This window comes from Bison bison, unplaced genomic scaffold (genome assembly GCF_000754665.1).
Source record: "Bison bison bison isolate TAMUID 2011002044 unplaced genomic scaffold, Bison_UMD1.0 scf7180017864272, whole genome shotgun sequence".
NCBI lineage: Eukaryota > Metazoa > Chordata > Mammalia > Artiodactyla > Bovidae > Bison > Bison bison.
Genome location: NW_011494844.1, coordinates 412779 through 434707, shown reverse-complemented (window position 1 = coordinate 434707; position 21929 = coordinate 412779). Strand labels below are relative to the sequence as shown.

At 36.5% G+C, this 21929-nt stretch overlaps 1 protein-coding gene across 3 annotated transcripts in view; it reads left to right on the top strand.

Annotated features, from left to right (window-relative positions):
* Nucleotides 1–21929, top strand: part of KCNT2 (potassium channel, subfamily T, member 2) — a 432444-nt gene that overhangs the window by 327489 nt on the left and 83026 nt on the right. For all 3 annotated transcript variants that reach the window (XM_010848761.1, XM_010848762.1, XM_010848763.1), the window contains exons 18-20: nucleotides 531–636; nucleotides 7311–7483; nucleotides 19891–20025. In XM_010848761.1, coding sequence (XP_010847063.1) covers nucleotides 531–636; nucleotides 7311–7483; nucleotides 19891–20025 — 414 coding nt within the window. The remainder of the gene's footprint in view (nucleotides 1–530; nucleotides 637–7310; nucleotides 7484–19890; nucleotides 20026–21929) is intronic.

Here is a 21929-nt window from a genome sequence, read left to right as displayed (position 1 = left end):
TTTTTTTTCTAAAAAAAAAAATTCATGACTCATGAATATTGATAGAGTGAATCATAATAATGAATTTTGCTTTAAATATGTTTTATAAAAAACATTGCTATTTTCTAAAATATATCTAAATCTTTTAAACTGAAGATTGGAAAGGATCAGTTAGTTAATATTTTAGAATTTATGGTCTTTGCTTCAACTACTCACCTCTGTTTCTGAAGAGATTTGTGAGCATGGCCGTATTCTGACAGAATTTCAGTTGTGGACACTGAAATTTAAATTTCATTTAATTTTCATATGAGATGAAATAGTACTCTTCTTTTGACTTTTTTCAGCCTTTTAAACATATGAAAACTAGTTCACAAAACCATGTCAACTTTGGTCCATGGCCCTTGTTCCAAATTGTTTCTTTATCAGAATATAACTGCAGCACAAAACGTTACTGCATCTAACTTTATCAAAGTGAGGAATTGACGACAACTGATTTGTCAGACTTTGCCTGCATTATTAAAGGTAATTAGGTATTTCATATTGTTTTACAGATATGCTAAAGGCTACCCACCTTACTCTCCATACATAGGAAGTTCACCCACTTTTTGTCATCTCCTTCATGAAAAAGTACCATTTTGCTGCTTAAGACTAGACAAGGTAAGCACTTCAGGCTGTTATTTTCTGTAAAACTAAAATGATGGCATTGTGTAGTTGCATGCATTTATATAATTTTGTACAATTTTTTGACTGAAATATGTTCATAGAGTATTATCTTTCAAATGTAAATGTTATACATAAGGTGGTGAATTTTACTTTTTTTTAACTGCACTAATGATTACCCCCAGAGAAAGCAATGGCACCCCACTCCAGTACTCTTGCCTGGAAAATCCCATGGACAGAGGAGCCTGGTAGGCTGCAGTCCATGGGGTCACTAAGAGTCGGAAACGACTGAGCGACTTCACTTCCACTTTTCACTTTCATGCATTGGAGAAGAAAATGGCAACCCACTCCAGTGTTCTTGTCTGGAGAGTCCCAGGGACAGGGGAGCCTGGTGGGCTGAGTCTATGGGGTCGCACAGAGTCGGACACGACTGAAGCGACTTAGCAGCAGCAGCAATGATTACCCAGTGCTTTACCCTCCACTGATGTATTTGAGGAGTTGGTCAGTCATGTTTTTAAAAGGAAAACAAAGGTACCAGGGCCACAAACCAGAGTCCTCCCCAGATCACTTTGGCCAAATATGCTCTATGTATTTTACTAGGCATTTTTGCCTCAAATCTCAAAGTGGAATTGCTTGATGTGATGCAAGTTAGGTAGTCTATGTGTCATTCACAAAGATTCATTATCAATTAGACTGGAAGTGTCTTGTTTAATGACTCCTTCTCTGAAGATTCTATACTGGTTCTGGTTCCTGCCTGGATGTTCAGGAGAAATCATCCAAAACAGAAACATTGTAAGAAAGCGGGCATTTTAATCTTTTTCACAGCATGGCCGATGGACATGACCTGTGTAAGAATTTATTTTCCTAACGAATAAGAAAGCACATAAAAAGGACACTCTGCAACTCCCCACCTCCCAGAAATTAAAACGTACAACTAATTCTAACCAGGAATTTCTTCTTTTATTCTAAATTTCAGAGTTACCTGGTATAAAAATCCCAGCTCTATGCTTATAGGCTTTACAATTTGGAGAGATAACTTTATCATTAAATTTCAATTTCCATCTCTCTGTGTTTGTTTAGTCATTCAGTGCTCCCTTGATGGGTCACACAGTAGCAAATCCTCCTGCAATGCAGGAGACCCGGATTCCATCCCTGGGTTGGGAAGATCCCCAGAAGAGGGTATGGTAACCCACTTCAATATTCTTGCTTGGAGAATCCCATGGACACAGGAGTCTGGGCTGGCTGCAGATCACGGGGTCGTTAAGAATTAGACATGACTGAGTGGCTTACCACAAGCAGGGAGCCCAGGAGAGCTCAGTCAGTAGATCATCATACTTTTAATCTGAGGGTCCAGGGTTCAAAGTCACTGTTTGGGTAAGGTTGACCTTTTGGGCTTCCCTGGCTCTCATTCCCTAGAGGATTCTCCTGTAATACAGGAGAGGTGGGTTCAATCCTTGGGTCAAGAAGATCCCCTGGAGAAAGAAACCAACTCAAGTATTCTTGCCTGGAGAATTCCATGGACAGATGAGCCTAGCAGGCTACAGTCCATTGGGTCCCAAGAGTTGAACATGACTTACTGACTAAACTACCAATCAGGGAACCGGATACAAGAAAAAGCTAGGCTTTCAGAGATGAGTCTTGTTGAAGGAGAAATGGAGACTTTCAAAGCCAAAAGATGATAATCTGTCTCTAAGAAGGAAAAGTTTCTGGTTGTTATTGATTAGTCTATGACATTTGGGATTATCCATTCTTTAGGTGGCATCAGTCTGGTTGGTGCCATTTCTTAGAAGGAATGGAGTAGCCATAATAGTTAACAAAAGAGTCTGAAATGCAGTACTTGGATGCAATCTCAAAATGACAGAATAATCTCTGTTCGTTTCCAAGGCAAACCATTCAATATCACAGTAATCTATGCCCCAACCAGTAATGCTGAAGAAGCTGATGTTGAACAGTTCTATGAAGATCTACAAGAACTTCTAGAACTAACACTCAAAAAAGATACTCTTTTCATCATAGGGGACGGGAATGCAAAACTAGGAAGTCAAGAAATACCTGGAGTAACAGGCAAATTTGGCCTTGGAGTACAGAATGAACCAGGGCAAAGACTAATAGAGTTTCGCCGAGAAAATGCACTGGTCATAGCAAACACCCTCTTCCAACAACACAAGAGAAGACTCTACACATGGACATCACCAGATGGTCAATACCAAAATCAGATTGATTATATTCTTTGCAGCCAAAGATGGAGATGCTCTATACATTGAACAAAAACAAGACTGGGAGCTGACTCTGGCTCAGAAAATAACTCCTTATTGGCAAATTCAGACTTAAATTGAAGAAAGTAGGGAAAACCACTAGACCATTCAGGTATGACCTAAATCAAATTCTTTGCAATTATGCAGTAGAAGAGAGAGATAGATTCAAGGGATTAAATCTAATAGACAGACTTCCTGAAGAACTATGGATGGAGGTTTGTGACATTTTACAGGAGGCAGTGATCAAGAACATCCTTAAGAAAAAGAATTGCAAAAAGGCAAGATAGTTTTCTGAGGAGGCCTTACAAATAGCTGTGAAAAGAGAAGCAAAAGGCAAAGGAGGAAAGGAAGATATACCCATTTGAAATCAGAGTTCCAAAGAATAGCAAGGAGAGATAAGAAAGCCTTCCTCAGTGATCAATGCAAAGAAATAGAGGAAAATAATAGAATGGGAAAGACTAGGGATCTCTTCAATAAAATTAGAGGTACCAAGGGAAAATTTCATGCAAAGATGGGCACAATAAAGGACAGAAATGGTATGGACCTAACAGAAGCAGAAGATATTAAGAAGAGGTGGCAAGAATACACAGAAGAACTGTACAAAAAAGATCTTCATGACCCAGATAATCACGATGGTGTGATCACTGACCTAGAGCCAGACATCCTGGAATGCGAAGTCAAGTGGGCCTTAGAAAGCATCACTACGAACAAAGCTAGTGGAGGTGATGGAATTCCAGTTGAGCGATTTCAAATCCTGAAAGATGATGCTGTGAAAGTGCTGCACTCAAAATGCCAACAAATATGGAAAACTGAGTAGGGCCACAGGACTGGAAAAGGTCAGTTTTCATTCCAATCCCAAAGAAAGGCAATGCCAAAGAATGTTCAAATGACCGTACACTTGCACTCATCTCACATGCTAGCAAAGTAATGCTCAAAATTCTCTATGCCAGGCTTCAATAGTATTTAATCTGTGAACTTCCAGATGTTCAAGGGGATTTACAAAAGGCACGTGAACCAGAGATCAAATTGCCAACATCCACTGGATCATAGATAAAGCAAAAGATTTCCAGAAAAATATCTACTTCGCTTTATTGACTATGCCAAAAGCTTTGAGTATGTGGATCACAACAAACTGTGGAAAATTCTTAAACAGATGGGAATACCAGACCACCTGACCTGCCTCTTGAGAAATCTGTATGCAGGTCAGGAAGCAACAGTTAGAACTGGACATGGAACAACAGACTGGTTCCAAATAGGGAAAGTACATCAAGGCTGTATATTGTCACCCTGCTTATTTAACTTATATGCAGAGTACATCATGAGAAATGCTGGGCTGGTTGAAGCACAGGCTGGCATCAAGATTGCCAGGAGAAATATCAGTAACCTCAGATATGCAGAAGACACCACCCTTGTGACAGTGAAGAAGAACTAAAGAGCTTCTTGATGAAAGTGAAAGAGGAGAGTAAAAATCTGGCTTAAAATTCAACATTTAGAAAACTAAGATCATGGCATCCAGTCCCATCACTCATGGCAGATAGATGGGAAAACAGTGGAAACAATGGCAGACTTTATTTTGGGGGGCTCCGAAATCACTGCAGATGGTGACTGCAGCCATGATATTAAAAGACACTTGCTCCATGGAAGAAATGTTATGACCAACCTAGATAGCATATTAAAAAGCAGAGACATTACTTTGCCAACAAAGGTCCATCTAGTCAAAGCCATAGTTTTTCCCGTAATCATTTATGGATGTGATAGTCGGACTATAAAGAAAGCTGAGATCCAAAGAATTGATGCTTTTGAACTGTGGTGTTGGAGAAGACTCTTAAGTGTCCCTTGGACAGCAAGGAGATCCTACCAGGCCATCCTAAAGGAGATCAGTCCTGAATATTCATTGGAAAGACCAATGCTGAAGCTGAAACTCCATTACTTTGGCTGCCTGATGGGAAGAACTGACTCATTTGAAAAGACCTGGATGCTGGGAAAGAGTGAAGGCAGGAAGAGAAAGGGTCTACAGAAGATGAGATGGTTGGATGGCATCACCTGCTCAATGGACATGAGTTTGAGTAAACTCTGGGAGTTGGTGATGGACAGGGAGGCGTGTCATGCTGCAGTACATGGGGCCACAAAGCATCGGACACAACTGAGCGACTGAACTGAACTGAACTGAGTCTGTTTGGAGGTGGTAGTCTGCTCTGCAAATGAGTGCCCACTTTGTGATTAGAGGGTGGGGTTAGGCAGCCAACCCTGCTGCATCTATGGAGTCTGTGAGCAAGGATTTTGTTGCCCAGTCTGCTTTATATGAGCATCAGCAGGCTCCTTCCTGGACAGGGTTTATCAAAAATAAATTCCATGTTATATCCTTGTGTTATTTTTTCTTGCTAATTATGTTGCTTCTAAATTTACTAAAGTAGTTCTTTTTCCTCACTTGAGCTCATAAAAATGAAGTACTTAATAATCTCAGCCCCAACCTGGCACCTTCTCCTTCCATAATCTCTTTGTAAATGACCTAAATTTGTGTGGCCTCAGATCCTGTTTATACTTAACAGTTCTCCAATGGTACTTCCAGTGGGGACCTACTGTCCTTCTCCTTTATCATTTCCTGTGCTCTCTTCTTTCTTATGCCTTAATTCTTCCTTCTGGATTGATCTTTCCACTTTCATGATTACAGCTTTAGAAATCCTGCTAATGAAATCCTATAGTGATAAATTCTTTCCATTTCAGTTTTCTAGATATGTCCTTATTTTGTCCTCCTTCCTAAAGACTAGTTTGGCTGGGTATCCAATTCCAGGTTCTGAGTTGTTTTTTTTTCCCCCTTTAAACATGTTAGGATTTTTTTCACTGCCTTCTGTCCTGCACACTGCTGGTGAGAAGTCAGCCATCGTTCTAATTTGTGTTTCTTGTAGGTACAGTTCTCTTTTCTCTATGGCTGCTTTTAAGGTCTTCTTCTTGTCTTGATTGTCCTGCAGTATGACAATGTGTATGACCCTGCATTTATCTTTATTTATTTGGATTAGGATTCATTGGGTTTCCAGAACCTGGTGATTTGCATGCTTCATTAATTCTAGAAAAGCCTTAATCAATCTTTACATGAATAGTGATTCTCATCTTTTTTTCAGACATTCTGTTTAAATGTGTATTAGACATTATCAAACTGTCTTCTCACACATCTTAATTTTTTTCCATACTACTTTCTCTATTCTCCCTGTATTCTGAATAATTACTTCAACTCAATCATGCAGTTGATCCCTTCAGATGAACAGAATGTGCAATTTAAATCATTTTTTGAATGTCTGTTTTAAGTTATGATGCCTTTTAATTCCAGACTGGAGTATTTGTAATTTTTTAAACATCTACTTGAATATTTCCAATATCCTCTTGTTCTCTTCTATTTCCTTAAACATAGTAAACATGCTCATTTTTCTATTCTGAATCTAGTAACAAGGAAATCTGTAATATTTGTGAGTCTAATTCTTTTGCTTATTGATTCTGCTGACTCGAGGTACCTTGTTCCCAAAAAATGTTTTGCAATTTTTTATTCAGGAATGAAGGCAGAGAATATTCCAGAGTTGATAATGAATCCACAGAGAATCAACTAATCCCAGCCCAAATAAAAAGAAACATACGTAAAGATATAAAGGTTAAAGAGCCAGATTGCTAAAGCAGTTCTCCAGGCAGATAATTTTATTTAAAAGGATCTTGATTTAATAATGCCAAGTCCAGTAAATTGTAGCTCCCTTGGAAGTAGCAAAATAGCCTCAGGAAACACATTTTGGTAATGTGATATTATGTTGTTCTTGTTCTTGTTAGTATTAGTATTTTACTTTTGAATATTTACATCATTATCTTGCCAGCTCAGGTACACTTTTAGACAATTACAGGTTTTTTGTTTGTTTTTTAATGAAAAAATCCCTTTCAATACCTTTTGGTATTCAGTTCTTGGAATGTTGCAGGGTTACTAAATTATAATGTTACTCTATTTCTGGAAATGAAAGTCAGAGGTAGATTATTTTTACAGCTTTCGTGAATTATGATTGACAAATAAAAATTATGTATATCTGAGGTATTTAACATGATGCTTTGATATATGTATACATTGTGATGATTCTTTAATATTGATACCCAGATGTCCTCTAGCGGCAAGTTCCGCTTTGCAGCAGAATGTGTGTACACACACACCACCGCCTTTTCATTGCCCCGTATCAGGCTGCATACCTGGAAGTCACTGGTTTTGTCCATGCACACCTTCAGGCTGGAGAATTAGGCATAGAAAAGTGTAACTATTTTCAAATTGATTAGAAAACAAAGGAATCACTAGGAAGGACTAATTGCACATTTCTTTGTCTCCTAAGTTTTTTCACCCAATTTTAGTGGAGTATAAAAATGGTATTTCTGTGTATAATTTTTCTTCTCTAGAGTTGCCAGCATAACTACTATGAGGACGCAAAAGCCTATGGATTCAAAAATAAGCTAATTATAGTTGCAGCTGAAACAGCTGGAAATGGATTGTATAATTTTATTGTTCCTCTCAGGGCTTATTATAGACCAAAGAAAGAACTTAATCCCGTAATACTGCTATTGGATAACCCGTAAGTATATCTTAAAATACACAAGCAAGACAAAAATTTGTTAATATTTTATCAAAAATAATTTAATTTAGAATTAAATTTAGAATATTTTAAATCAGAAACATTATGGCATATATGGGAGATATATTCTATGCTGTGGTACAAAACAATCATTGAGTATGATTGTGTTTCACAAATACAACTTAAAACATAACAAGAGTACTCTGAGCCTTTTGTTTAAGACTATTTTTGCAAATGGTCATCTCTCTACCAGTGGGAAACATGCCACTGAAATAATTACAGTTATTTTCCTTAAATTAATCAACTAGCCTGGAAAATCTCTGCCAAAAGTGGACAATTTTGTTGTCTTTGTAAAGAACCATTAATTATCAGAGAAGCATATTAATGATCCATTTTATGTCATATCATAACACATCATCATTACTTATGATTCTTTCACTGTTAAAACATATATCCTGTGACATAACATGAATAGTTTACACTTTACCGTATTCTTTTCTTTAGAAAATGTTTGATTAATAAACTCATAAAAAAAGACTACTTAAACATTTCAAGATCCTTATACAGATATAAATATACAGCACTGAATGCTGTGGTCAAATCCATTGTATGTGCTAAAATTACAACACTTCTCTCTCTGACTCAAATTAGTAGCAGATGGTCCTTAAATCAATACCATCGTTTAACATCCTCCAATTCTCCTCTTACATTCTAAAGTGATGCAAATTTTGGGATAAGCTAAATGAGGCCAACATCTAGTGCTTTGTCTCTGCTTTTAAAATTTATGAAAAGAATTTTCTCAAAACAGAGATAGCTCCCCGATATAACTTCATGACATTATTTATTCTGAATATATGAATATCAAGATTCTCATGGATGCATCTCTTTTTAGCATCAGAATGTCAGTGATAATCAACTCTAAAACTTGAGCACACTTCTAGAGGTTTCAGTTGAAGAACTTTCAGGTCTGATGATTCAATGCTTTTTTGATACCGTTTTGGCTTCCAGGGAAAGGTGATGTAAAGTTAGGGCAGGTGTAGGAAAACAAAAACTTAGACCCAATGTTAGATGAAATAAAAGTTTAATAAAGCAAATCCTAGCAGGATAAGAGTGGTTACTGGGTAGCTACGGTGATGGAGCATGGAATGATCTGACACACAGGAGATGCTCATCCACTATATGAACTCAGAAGTGTCAGATGCTGGCTATTTTTCTTGTGGGGTAGTGTGTCCACTCCCTTAAAAATGCATGGGTATTTACAAGCTGATTGACTTAGAGCAGGTGGCTCAATAGTAAAAAATCTGCATGGTGGGTGGGGAAGATCCCCTGGAGGAGGAAATGGCAATCCACTCTAGCATTCTTGCCTGGAGAATCCCAAGGACAGAGGACCCTGCAGGGCTACAGTCCATAAGGTCATAAAGAGTCAGATATGACTAAGCATACATGCTTGCGCAACTCATGAATGACTTAGAGCATGAGTTCCCATGTCCTATGGCTTGGATTAAAGTGGGTCAACTCAGGCCTCAGAATACAGAAAAGCAGAGAGGAAGAGGCTAGAAAAAAAAAAAAAAAAAAAAGAACTGTGCCTACAGCATCCCTGTGTAAAGTAATGGGTAAAACTTATTCTTTCACCTTCTTTATATTATTTCAAGGTATAATTACTGGTCCTGATGTATAAAACTCCTAATTGGGTTCTGGGACCCAAATTCAATGTGTGTGTGGGGAGGGGGGAGGTTTTTCCACACCTCCAATAAGCAGTTCTCAGGATTCCAGCTCAGTTCTGACACTCTCTACCCAGAAATAGCATTAGCTTCCCAGGTTGAAGTTTCAGTTCTACAAAATTTCCCCACCCCCATTTCAGAAGTCAATCACAAGCCAGGTTATCACCTTATAACTGATCAGCTGTAGACTAAAAAAGACCCTGATGCTGGGAAAGACCGGGGGCAGGAGGAGAAAGGGGTGGCAGAGGATGAGATGATTGGATAACATCACCAACTCAATGGGCATGAGTTTCAACAAACTCTGGGAGATAATGAAGGAAGGGGAGCCTGAAGTGCTGAAGTCCATGGGATCACAAATAGCTGGACACAACTCAGCTACTGAACAACAACAACAGACCGGAAGTTTCAGTGACCCCCTGCATGAACTTTGATGCTAGTTGCAAGTCAAGGTTGTTACCTGTACTTCTGACCGACTGGCTGTAACTCAGAGGTTTCCACCAACACCTACTCAAGGTCAACTTATTTGGTAGAGCAGATCACAGAATTCAGATAAACATTTTACTGACTGGATTGCCAGCTTATTATAAAGGCATATAACTAGGAAAAACTGGTGGAAGAGATGCACAGGGCAAGATATAGGGAAAGAGCATCACTGTCACCAAATCTCTACCTGTTCACCAGCCTGGAAGTTCTTTGAACTGTGTCTTTTGGGGTTTTTAATAGAAGATTCATTACATAGGTGCAATTGACTAAATCATTGGTCATTGGTAATTTAATTCAATCTCTTGCCCCTACCCCTTCCTCAAAAATCAGGAGGTAGGACTGAAGCTCCCACTCTCTATTCAGGCTGGTTTCCCTGGTAAACAGCCTCCGTCCTTAGCTGCATTCCAAATGTCACCTCATTAACATAAACCCAGTGTTCCTGGAGAGAGGCTTGTTATGAAGAGCAAGACACCCATTTCATCTTCATGTCTCTGAAGTGATTTCAGGAGGGTAAGAGACCAAATATTATTAACAGAAGATGCTTCCATGACCCTTGTCATTCAGGAAATTCCAAGGGTTTTGGGAGTTGTGAGCTAGAAAATGTGGTGAAGACCAAAGACATGTGAGGAATCTGAATGTGAATGCCAAATACACATTCCTTATAAATCACAGTATTGTACTTTGCAAAAGAGTCAATCTCACCAAATTTAGGAATGGAGTTTACTTTTGTCCTTTTCTGTATCTAGTTTCCCTAAACAATCTTGTTTCAGAATCACTAATCCCATCTTATCCCAGTGAGCAGGTGGCAGGAGTTAGGATTTCTTAATCTGTGTATCTTGTGTAGACTTTGGAATTGCCATGACTAAATCGTTCCCTTTCTGTTTGGTTTTGAATTAACAAGTTACCAAAATGCCCAATTACTGCATTATTGATTGATTTGTATGATAGAATTATAAATCAAGACTGTTGTGTCCACAGTCTTAATTCCTGAATCTGATCAATCATCAATCAAAAAAATCTGAAAATTCTGTTTCTCTTAGTTAAGGGAAAGATTGTCAGTAATTCAATATAAGTATACATGTAGCTTTTATCAGAGATTATTTTACCTAAATAAGACCATAGTGATCATTTAATAAAATTAATAATCTTTATCACTACCTTTGTTCATTATAGTCATAATTGCTGAGCATTTACTATATGGCAGTCATCACAGTAGATACTTAGCCTTTATTTCATGTTTTATTTCCATAAAAAATGTATCCATGTCATATAGCATGGTTTATCCTCAGAAAGATGTACCAAGCAGCTTAAGATCTCAAAGCTTACAAATTACAATAATATTTAAACAAATTGGTCTGTGCAACTTGATTACACCACTGTCTCTTATTTCATAGAAAGGAGGAACAGGCCAAAGAAGTTATATGACTTTTTCCAAGGTCGATTCTAGGATTAGAACCTTCTCTGTAGTTCATAGCTCATTGTTCTTTCAACTATGTGATCTTACTTTAGTTACAGGTTTTTGACATATGCAAAAATACATTGTTTATCAATTGTCAAACAAGAATATTTTAACTTTAGGTTATTTTGATTTAAGTATTTTTCTTTGCTTTCCTAAGGACCTACAGTTTGAAATCCAAGTATTCACATGACATCTGTTAAATGATTTTAGTGGGTTTGACTATTTTTCAAAGAGTTGGGATGAAAGTGCTCTCTGTAAAATTGACCAGCATCCTGTGTATTTCCCAAAAGTGGTGTCGAACAATTTTATTTGTTGTTCTCTGTTCCTTTGATTGAGAATGAGGAAACAAGAACTAACACCAGTAAATAATGTTCCAGAAAGTTTTATGCAATCCTCTTTTTTAAAAAAACAATGAAATTGTTTTTAAAGAACTTGTTTCTCTGATGTGGCTAGTATTTTTCAATCTCGCCTACAGTATTATAAAGAAATATGATGCTTTCTTCTTTAATATATTTCTGGGTTATAAGAATTTACACAATAATAATTACACACACTTCTACAATTACTGGGTTATAAGAATTTACACACTAATAATTACACACACTTCTACAATTACTAGTTAGTTTAGTGAGATTTAATGAACGTGAGCATTGTTAAAAATAATGTCAATGCATGGCTACTTAGGAGATTTAGTGGAAAAACCAGTTAATTCAATATAAAAAACAGATGCCACAAATATGGAATTAAAAATGTAAATTAAATTTATGATATTCACATACATAATATGCCAAAGTAAATGTTCATAATGTTTCGAAGTAAAACGCCTTCTGCATTTCATATGCTAATCTTGTACTGGATACTGGTTCATCAGAACTGGTCTCAGTTCTGATTGGTTGACCACCTGTTCTATTCTGCTGTGGCACCATACTGATTTTAAACATTTTGATTACTGCTTCAACCTTAAAGGTCATCTAGTTATCTGATGATACCATTTCATATGAGAGATGGAAAAGTGAGTCAAAAAACTTTGGAATATATTACCCAAAGCTACGCTGATTTAAAGTACAAGATTCAGGCTTATCTTCTTAACTTTTACAGCATCTTGTTTAAAGTATCCCTTTACTAAATCAATCTTCTTTGCACATATAGGTACAAGTAGGCTCTAGTTCAGCTTATTTAAAAAGTAATAGTACACTGTCTGATATATCAGGGTCCTTATTAAAAACATTCAAGCCTTGGACTCACACAGATCTGAAATAAGATCTAACTGACCCTCTTGTTAGGCTCTGTGTTACCGAATTTCTGTAAGCCTCAATTTTCTCATTTGTAAAATGAGAACATTTATCTTATTTTATAATTATATAAAATAATGTATATGGAGCACTAGTAGAGTATCTGACTCATGAAAGCCAGTCCAGAAATGTAGTTTTCCTACTTGTACCAGTCAACAAAAGGACACTGTCACTATTCAAACTAATGAGTGAGTTTCTGTGAAAACCCGATTAACAACAACAACAACAAAAAAACAAGGAAATTTATTTCAAGTTGTTGAAATTAAAATACTACTTCATTTTTCAGGAAGAAATAAGCTTAAAATTGGGATTATGAAATGCTAACAAAATAAACTGCCTCATACATTCATTTCTTGAATTTGAAATCTAAAAAATGAGTTTATTAGAGTGTTAGTTGCTCAACCTTGTTCAACTCTTTGCAGCCCAATGAACTGTAGCCCTCCAGGCTTCTCTGACCATGGGATTCTCCAGGCAAGAATACTAGAGTAGGTTGCCATTCCCTTCTCCAAGGGATCTTCCTCTCACAGGAATTGAACCCAAGTCTCCTGAACTGTAGGCAGATTCTTTACCATCTGAGCCACCAGGGAAGCCCCCAAGTGTATTATAATTATTAGTTAAATGGGTATCTTCAACTTGAAAATCCATGAAGTTTCATGAAACTTTTCATTTCCTACAATTAACTGTCTAATTCATAGTTGTGTATAATCACAATTTTTGTAATGAAAGTCTTTGTAAAGATATTTAGACTCATAAATAGTCATCTTTATTAATTGAATTACAGATAAGACTGATTAATGATGTGCTGTTTTTGTTTTTTTTTTTTTCCTGGACTTCCCTGGTGGCTCAGCACCTGTCTACAATGCGGGAAACCTGGGATTGAGCCCTGGGTTGGGAAGATCCCCTGGAGAAGGAAATGGCAATCCACTCCAGTACTATTGCCTGGAAAATCCCATGGACAGAGGAGCCTTATAGGCTAGTCTATGGGGTCGCAAAGAGTCGGACACGACTGAGCGACTTCACTTTCATTTTTTTTTAGTAGTAAGCAGTTTAGTGCCATAAAGACCTTTGCCAGTTTACTTAAATGTGTCAGCATAGTACATATAAATGTATGATTGATCTATTCCTTATATTTCAGGTGTCCTTTCAAGCCACCTTTATCAGTAGAAGTAGTGGGTGGGTCTTATGATTTCACCAGTGGCTCAAGTGGTAAAGAATCTACCTGTAATGCAGGAGGTAGAGGAAATCAGAGTTCAATCACTGGGTTGGGAAGATACCTTGGAGGAGGAAATGGCAACCCATTCCAGTTTTCTTGTCTGGAAAATCCCACGGACAGAGGAGCCTGGTGGGCTACAGTCCATAGAGTCGCAAAGAGTCAGACAGGACTTAGTGACTGATCAAACATGCACATGGCATACTAGACTCCCTACATTAGATATACTTCATCAGAATTATATATTTACCAGGTTTCAAATGACTTGCCTTGCCTTGTAACATTGCTGGATTCGTATAAGGATGTACCGTGCTACCATAATACAGATGTTAATTTCTAAAAATTTGAAAGATTGCTTGTGCATTGTATAATAAATGCATGCTTGTGGCAGAATGGCATGTCTGTAAGATTCACAAGTTTCCTGACAACAGGCAGTAATTTTGATGTTTCAGTACTTTGAATGATTTCTACTCAACAGAGCAACAAAATGCAAAGACCAGAATAGAAGGGTTGGCATAACATAAAGACTTACTTTGTTCTTTGTGATCCCAGTACTTCTCATCACATGGAAAACTTAAGTTGAATTATTTGGTAGCATCAAGTACTGTTCCAAGTCTTTGGAAGACAGATATGTTACAGTGGACAAATGGTCAGAGAAGATAGAATAAAGAATGGAAATGATCTGGATTTTTTAAATTAGGAGATTATTTCACACAGGGTATAGCTGTGCAATTAATAACAAGGAATTATGAACATAATTCTGCTATGTAAGTTCTTGAGCTATTCATTTTATCTGACTGGAACTATGTAAGAGCAAAGAGAGATAAAATAATGACCCCCCAAATGACACAGTCAAAAGGATCTTTCAAAGCACCACAGAACCTCAGTGCTGTTCCAGTCTGTGTCACTAGAATCCTAATATCTTCTTCCATAACCACAAGGCAGGTAGGAAACATAGAAGGTCTGAAATGAGCAGTGTGAATACCCCTTCTGATTGTAAGAAGCAGCACCCAGAAAGAGAAGACCGCTACTGGAAGTATATATGATTCTATTTGTGAAACCAGCCTTCACCATGAGCTTTAAAAATATTCGTATCCTGTGATTCACTAATGGGAAAACTTCTATGCATGTTTTAGGGCAAATGATAAAACCAAATGCTAGGAAAAAAGTCACCAAAAAAAGTCCAGAGCAGTAATTTTTATAATAGCAAGATATTAGAAATAGCTTGTCACTCCAGGGATTAATAGCATAAAAGTGAAAATAACTTAGAAACTGAATAATTGAAGTTTTTTTTTTTTTTTAATGAATTGTGGTACATTTATAATATGTAGTAATGGGACCACTTAAAATGGCTAGGAAGTCATTTTAGGAAAGATGGTGGGAATGTCATCAACAGTGAGATTCTTTGGATGTTTTCTTTTTATGATTCATGCACTAAAGTGAAGAGAGATGAGATTGATCAACAGGAAGAAATGAATCAGGGAGCAGACTTCTGGCTGGAATGTTCTTGGGGCTGTACTCCGCTTTGCCTAGAAGTCCCCTTTCCTCCCCCTTTACTGGTCCATCTCCATCTCCTACTCATCCTTCAACATCCAAATTAAATATTTCCTCTATTCTGTCCCCGAATGCAACCCATTCCTTATTTTTCAGCATATTCTATAACTTTGTGCTTTTACATATGTGTTCCAAAAACTCTTATTTCTTGTAGTACAAGCTAACAAGATATATATATATTTTTGCATACATCTTAGTATACCAAAATGTCTATTATGAAAAACTTTTGGATTCAGAGATGCTGCATGAATAGATGCGTGAAAGAATTGATAACTTTATAAAATGAATACAATGGATTAGGTAATTTCTAAGGAAGCTTCCAGGTTTATGAGTCTTTCCCCAAATGTGCATAAAGAGTAAAGATTTCAGTTGTAATACAATTTGCTCAGCAGTGTATATTGAGAAAATCAGTAGTGTAAAAGTTGAAATGCTTTCATTTTAATTCTGTATTTTACATATATATATTGCATGGGTACATATACTATATTTATTTACTCATATGTTGATATATTAAGGGATATGTGGTGATTCTCTGTATCTCTTAGAGAAAATTACTCTAGAGAGACACAGTAATTTAGTTTCTTATATTTTATATCATCCAAAAAATCACTAGTTTCCCATTTTACAAGACTTTCTCAGGATGAATCATTTCAAACTCATTGAAAATACTTTTTAGTAATAAACTAAGCGTATCAATTTGATGGTTTTGTAGAATACAGCCATAATGTTTCTGATTTAGAAAGCAGAAATGCGACTTTTTTTTTAAATTAGTGTGTTGTATTATTCATAACAAGTAAAAATGACATTTTAAGTTAATGTAAAGAGAAAAGGCACTTGAGAATGAGCTTGCCAATGGCATTTAGTACTGGAAATGAGAACTGAGTCAGCTTACTTCCTTCCCTAGAAGTGCTGCCGCTGTTGTGACACTGTGTTTCATTTTGTAACCCATGTGCTACTTAGGCCAGACATGCATTTTCTGGATGCCATCTGTTGGTTTCCAATGGTTTACTACATGGTGGGCTCTATTGACAAGTAGGTGACAAAATCTTTGGCACCCTCACCAGTGTGGTGTCCTGTGCTTGTCATGTGCTGTGCCCCGGTGTTGCATGTTGAGTGTAACCTGCCACTTCAGTGTTGTGAATATGATGTATATTGCATGTAGAGCTTATGGTCTCGTGTTACACATCTTGCATTCAAACTTCCTAAGCAGTAATCTGTTGTTGAATTAAACAAATCTTGTTGCATGTCAGTCTTGTTCCATTTCTAAACCACTTCGGTTTTGTGTCTTCCACAGCAGTAAGATTTTTAACTGCTAATATTGTGCTAGAGAGAACCTAGAACTTCAACACTGTGCTGCATTGGTATCATTACCATTACTTTTGGAAAACTTTAAAATAATTTGGAATGCTCATTTTTAAGTCAAATTTTTTAATTGGAGCATTTCCTTAGTTTATTCTTAGAACATATTAGAGTCTGTAATTTCTAATAATTTGTTAATTAAAAGTCAAATGTGTGTGATGCTTCAGCTTTAAAATACAAATTCCTTTATATGCATGAACATGACATTGTAACAAATACTAAAATTAAAAGATCATAAAACTAATATGCTTATAAAATGTGTTAATTTTCCATTCTAAAAAAAAATCAGCCAGAGCATTACAAATAATATGCTGAAAGTTATCCACTGAGAACTCCTGTGTTTACATTTCGTCTTGTAGATGTTAAAAAAACAAAGCTTTGTAACTTTGAGAGTGTTTATTGACTGTGGACACATTAATGGCCAAACAGATTAACACACATTTAGTCTCCATTCTACATGAATATGCCTGGGTTTCCTTGGTAGCTCAGTGGTAAAGAATCCAACTGCCAGGTTAGATCCCTGCGTCAAGAAGACCCTCTGGAGTAGGAAATGGCAACCCACTCCAGTACTCTTGCCAGGAGAATCCCATGGACAGAGGGGCCTGGCAGACTACTTTCCATGAAGTCACAAAAGAGTTGGAAACAACTTAGCAACTAAACAACTACATTAATATAATTTACATTACTGTTGTCATAATACTAACCAACTAATTAAAATATAGAGGTACTAAAACTACTATTTGAATCCACGAAAGTGAAATCAACCCATATTTTATCATTAGTAATGTTTCTTTGATGTGATATTAATAGTATTCTATTAAAATTCATTAGGACATTATATTTAAAAGATACAAAATAAACCTCTCATGCATCTTTTCTTATGTAAACTATAAAATGAATTCTCCCTTTATAAAAGTATTAATGGGGAGGAAAGGAAGAATGGAAAGGATCAAATTCCTAGGATTAGAGGTGAAAAAGGATTGACTACAAGTCACCAATTATTGAAACTGGGTAATTGGTACAGGAGATTCACTGTAGTATTCTCTTCTGCTAACGTTTGAAATTTTCCTTAAACATAAATGATGAGCAAACAAAATCTATGAATGAATTAAAACGCTCTCACAAACATTCCTTTATATTTATACCTTCACATTCTGGTTCTCCTCAAAAAGAAAGTTTTAGAGAAGGGGAGAAAGAGAAGCATTGCCAATTAGAGTATCTGTAACTTTTTCAACCATATTGACTTTTTTCTTGTGCTGCCATCTGGTGGCCAAACTGTGTAAAGCATTCATGCTTAATTAAAAACAGTCTTTGTAGATAAGATGGTGGGAAGAAATTGTGATACACACAGAATTATAAAAAGAAACTGGTAGTCTACCAAAAAGATAAAGAATAAAATACAATTCTAAATGAATACAAATAAGCTAAAGTTAAAACATGAAGAATAGTTTTTATGTGATTCAGAAATGCCACTCTAAATTTGTATAGATCTTATAAATTTCTTTAGATTTAAATTCATATTCAATGATAATTACCAAAATCATTTGCCAATGTTATGTGTAAATTGCAACAGCCAGTATTTTCAGTATGGCATTAACTGATATGTACAGGTTTGGCTAGCAAGTAACTGTTTAGTACAAATATTCTCATAGTGACTTTTTTTGTCAAGTCTCAACTTCCTTGATTTATTGACGATGAAATATTCATTTTTATTACAACTTCTGGGTATCATTTTTTGATCAAGGTTACCTTCTATTAATTAACTTTTCCTTTTCCTATATAGACAATTTGTTTAATGGGGGAAATAAAGATCATAAGAGCTGAAATATGAAAAAGTGAATTAACACTATAATAATAGTGCGTGAAGTCATAAGATTTGGCATCTTATTTATGGTCCCCAAGGGATCATATTTGCTTTCCAACTTCTTCTTTCCTTTAAAAAGTATTTTAATAGATGTAAGAATAATTATAAATTTCCTAGATAAAAAGAATACCCTAGCAAAGCATTCCTGGAAATTTAAACTTGGTCATCATATTGATTAGATGTTATGGACCTGGCCCCTCTCACCATAGGAAATTTATTTGGGATAACATTCTGTTTCCACAGTTTTAGCCATAAAATCCCTGCTATAGAACACTGTGCCTGATTCAAGCAAACTATTTTTTTCTGGACTATTCCTGGGGATCTTGGACTCAAAGCTTTGGTAATACTCTCTCGCCATTTAACAGAGTAAGAAATCTTGCCTCTTGCCTTCCTGTAACAGGAAAATAATCCCCTCTAATGTGAGAGAGCTAATTCAAGGGATCATGCAGTTTGAGACAATCTTTAGGAGAATTAACTGTTCCTTTTAAGAATCTAAAAGGAGCTACTGCTCTTTGAGTTTTACACTTTTTACACTAGAAAATGGAGAAATCAGTTAGCCCAATTTTTCTTATTTGTCTTCAGTCAACTCTGAACCTAGAATACCCTTGCATTCACTCAAATATAATCTCCCTTCTCCAATTCAGTCCTATTTTTGAAATTTGTGTGAAGCAGAGGCAATGAAAAATGGTTTTCTTGATTCAGCTTTTGCTATAACATTGTTTTTAAATTCAATGCTAGGTAAATTTTTTATCACTGATAGGGGAGATGACTGACTCTATCTATGGTAACTCATAGGAACTTGTGTCTTAGTTTAGCAATTGTTTCCTGCAACCAACAAATTTAATTCATTTAATCACTTGCTCAAAAAGTGTCTAAAAGGTAGGCTTGAAAGCAAATGATATTTATATGTTTTACATGTTTTTGGCTGTGTAGAACCAATCTATAAAACATAGCTTCACACAGATAAATAGACATTTAAAAATAAATATCTCTAATAAATATATTTCCTTGTTAGGCTTGATCATCTAAATTAATATATGTTCATTTTTATTCTTACCAGAAGTGCTTCAGAGATAAAAAAAAATGCAAATGCCATTTTTGAAATAATATGCTAACTGTAAAAACAAAGGTCTAATATGCTCTCATTCTGTTTGATTGCAAAATTGGTGTTTTCAGGCTTTATTTATAAAATTCATAAATATTATTAAAGAAAGATCCTTAATGCATATGCTTTGAAATTATTGAGATCTAATGAAGCATATAGAACCCCCAAAGGCAATTTATTTCGTATCTCTGGAGAATATTGTATTAATTCCCATAACATCTATCAGTGTCCACTCTGTGCAAGCCACCTATAACAGTAACCTCTATGCATAAGCGTGGGGAGCGGGTAGATGAGTTTCAGCATCATCCTAACACTGAGATTTACTGAAAGTTCACTTTTCTCTGTTGATTTTTATCAAAGCCTAGATGATTTACTCAGGTGTGGAGTGACTTTTGCTGCCAACATGGTGGTCGTGGACAAAGAAAGCACCATGAGCGCCGAGGAAGACTACATGGCGGATGCCAAAACCATCGTCAACGTGCAGACCCTGTTCAGGTAAACGTCTGGACAGCCCGCCCCTTCCGCAGACTTACTGCTAACCACCTGTGAAACGCCCGACTCTGTCTCTAAGGAATGCAGGTGGGATGCAAACTGAAGCTATGTTTATCCATTCGATCATAAAACAGATAGGATTTAGGACCTAATGTGTGACTGGTCCTATGTGAAACGTAATTTTTAACACAAGGTCAGCAATTTTTTTAAAAATAAAAAGAATAGTACATCTGTTTTCTTATATAGTTCAACTAACAGATTCTAAAAATTGTGTTCAGTAGCAGTCATGATTTTTTTTTCATGTTGTGCATGTTCTGATTTTGCTTTTATGCCTAGCAGTGGCCAAAGGTATGCATTTGCATACTGAGTAACCAGGAATAAAAGATTTCAAGGCTCATTCACCCATGTCAGGAGCTAAGTCGTAAGCTTATCCTCGCTGTTTTCCTGCCTTTTGTTAATTCAGCCCACCCAGATAGGAATTCCTGTTATGGAAATCTTTGGGTAAGAATGAGCAATAGTGCCCAGATAAAAGTTCACACTGTGAGCAAAATCAAAAGCTCTAGTAGGGACTTTCTTGGCAGTCTAGTGGTTAAGGCTTCACCTTCCAATGCAGGGGTTGTGGGTTCAATCTCTGTATTATAGCAAATTCAATAAAGACTTTTTAAATGATTCATAAAAAAAAGAAGAAAAAAAGAAAACAGTCAATTTACCTCTAAAAAGAGTCACCAGTAAATTGAGACATCTGCATCACTTGGAATGATTCTTTTTAAAATCATTTAACATTTAAATATCTAAAAGATCATTATTTCAGTTTTATGAGCTTTGCAGAAGTCTAAAGGAAGTATCTGAGCCACCAAATTAAGAAAATAAATAAAACAATCTGAACTTGATTTTTTTCTCTCCTCCCTTCATACCTTCATATTATAGCAGAACATCTATTGAGGGTAGTTATATGTTTACAGTTTGAGGTCAGAATTCAGGAGAGTGGAGATTTGTGTCTCACTTAAGTTGGCTATTTATTACATAATCTTAGGTAAATTACTTTCCTTCTCTAAATCTTGAAGTCTTAACCATAAGGTTGTTGGAGTTATAACAACATATACCTGCCTGGTCATTTTCAGGTTCCCAGTAAATGTTGTGCTCACCTGTGTCCAACTCTTTGTGACTGCTTGGACTGTAACCCACTGGGCTCCTCTGTCCTTGGAATTTTCCAGGCAAGAATACTGGAGTGGGTTGTCCTTTCCTTTTCCAGGGATCTTCTCGATCCAGGGATCAAAACTGTATCCATTGCATTTCCTGCATTGGCAGGCATACCACTGTGCCATCTGGGAAACCCCAGTCAACATTGTGCATGCTACGCTAAGTCGTTTCACTCATGTCTGACTCTTTGTAACCTTTTGGACTGTAGCCTTCCAGGCTCCTCTGTCCATAGGGATTCTCCAGGCAAGAATACTGGAGTGGGTTGCCATGCCCTCCTCCAGTGGATTTTCCCCCAATGAATATTAGCTACTGTAATTATTAACCATATGATTATCACCCCCCTGGGGCAGAGTGGAAAAGCTGTGGACCTTGGAACAATATAACAACAAACTAAGTTCCTGGAGAAAATTACTAAATGTGACTTTGAGTGTATTTCTTAACCTCACTGAAATTCAGTTTCCCTCATCTATAAAATGCATGTGGAGAATAATTCAATCTTCTTGCAGTATCAGTGTGAAGACAGGAAATCAGGTATATAAAGATACAGAGTACATCATGAGAAATGCTGGGCTGGAAGAAGCACAAGCTGGAATCAAGATTGCCAGGAGAAATATCAATAACCTCAGATATGCAGATGACACCACCCTTATGGCAGAAAGGGAAGAGGAACTAAAAAGCCTCTTGATGAAAGTGAAAGAGGAGAGTGA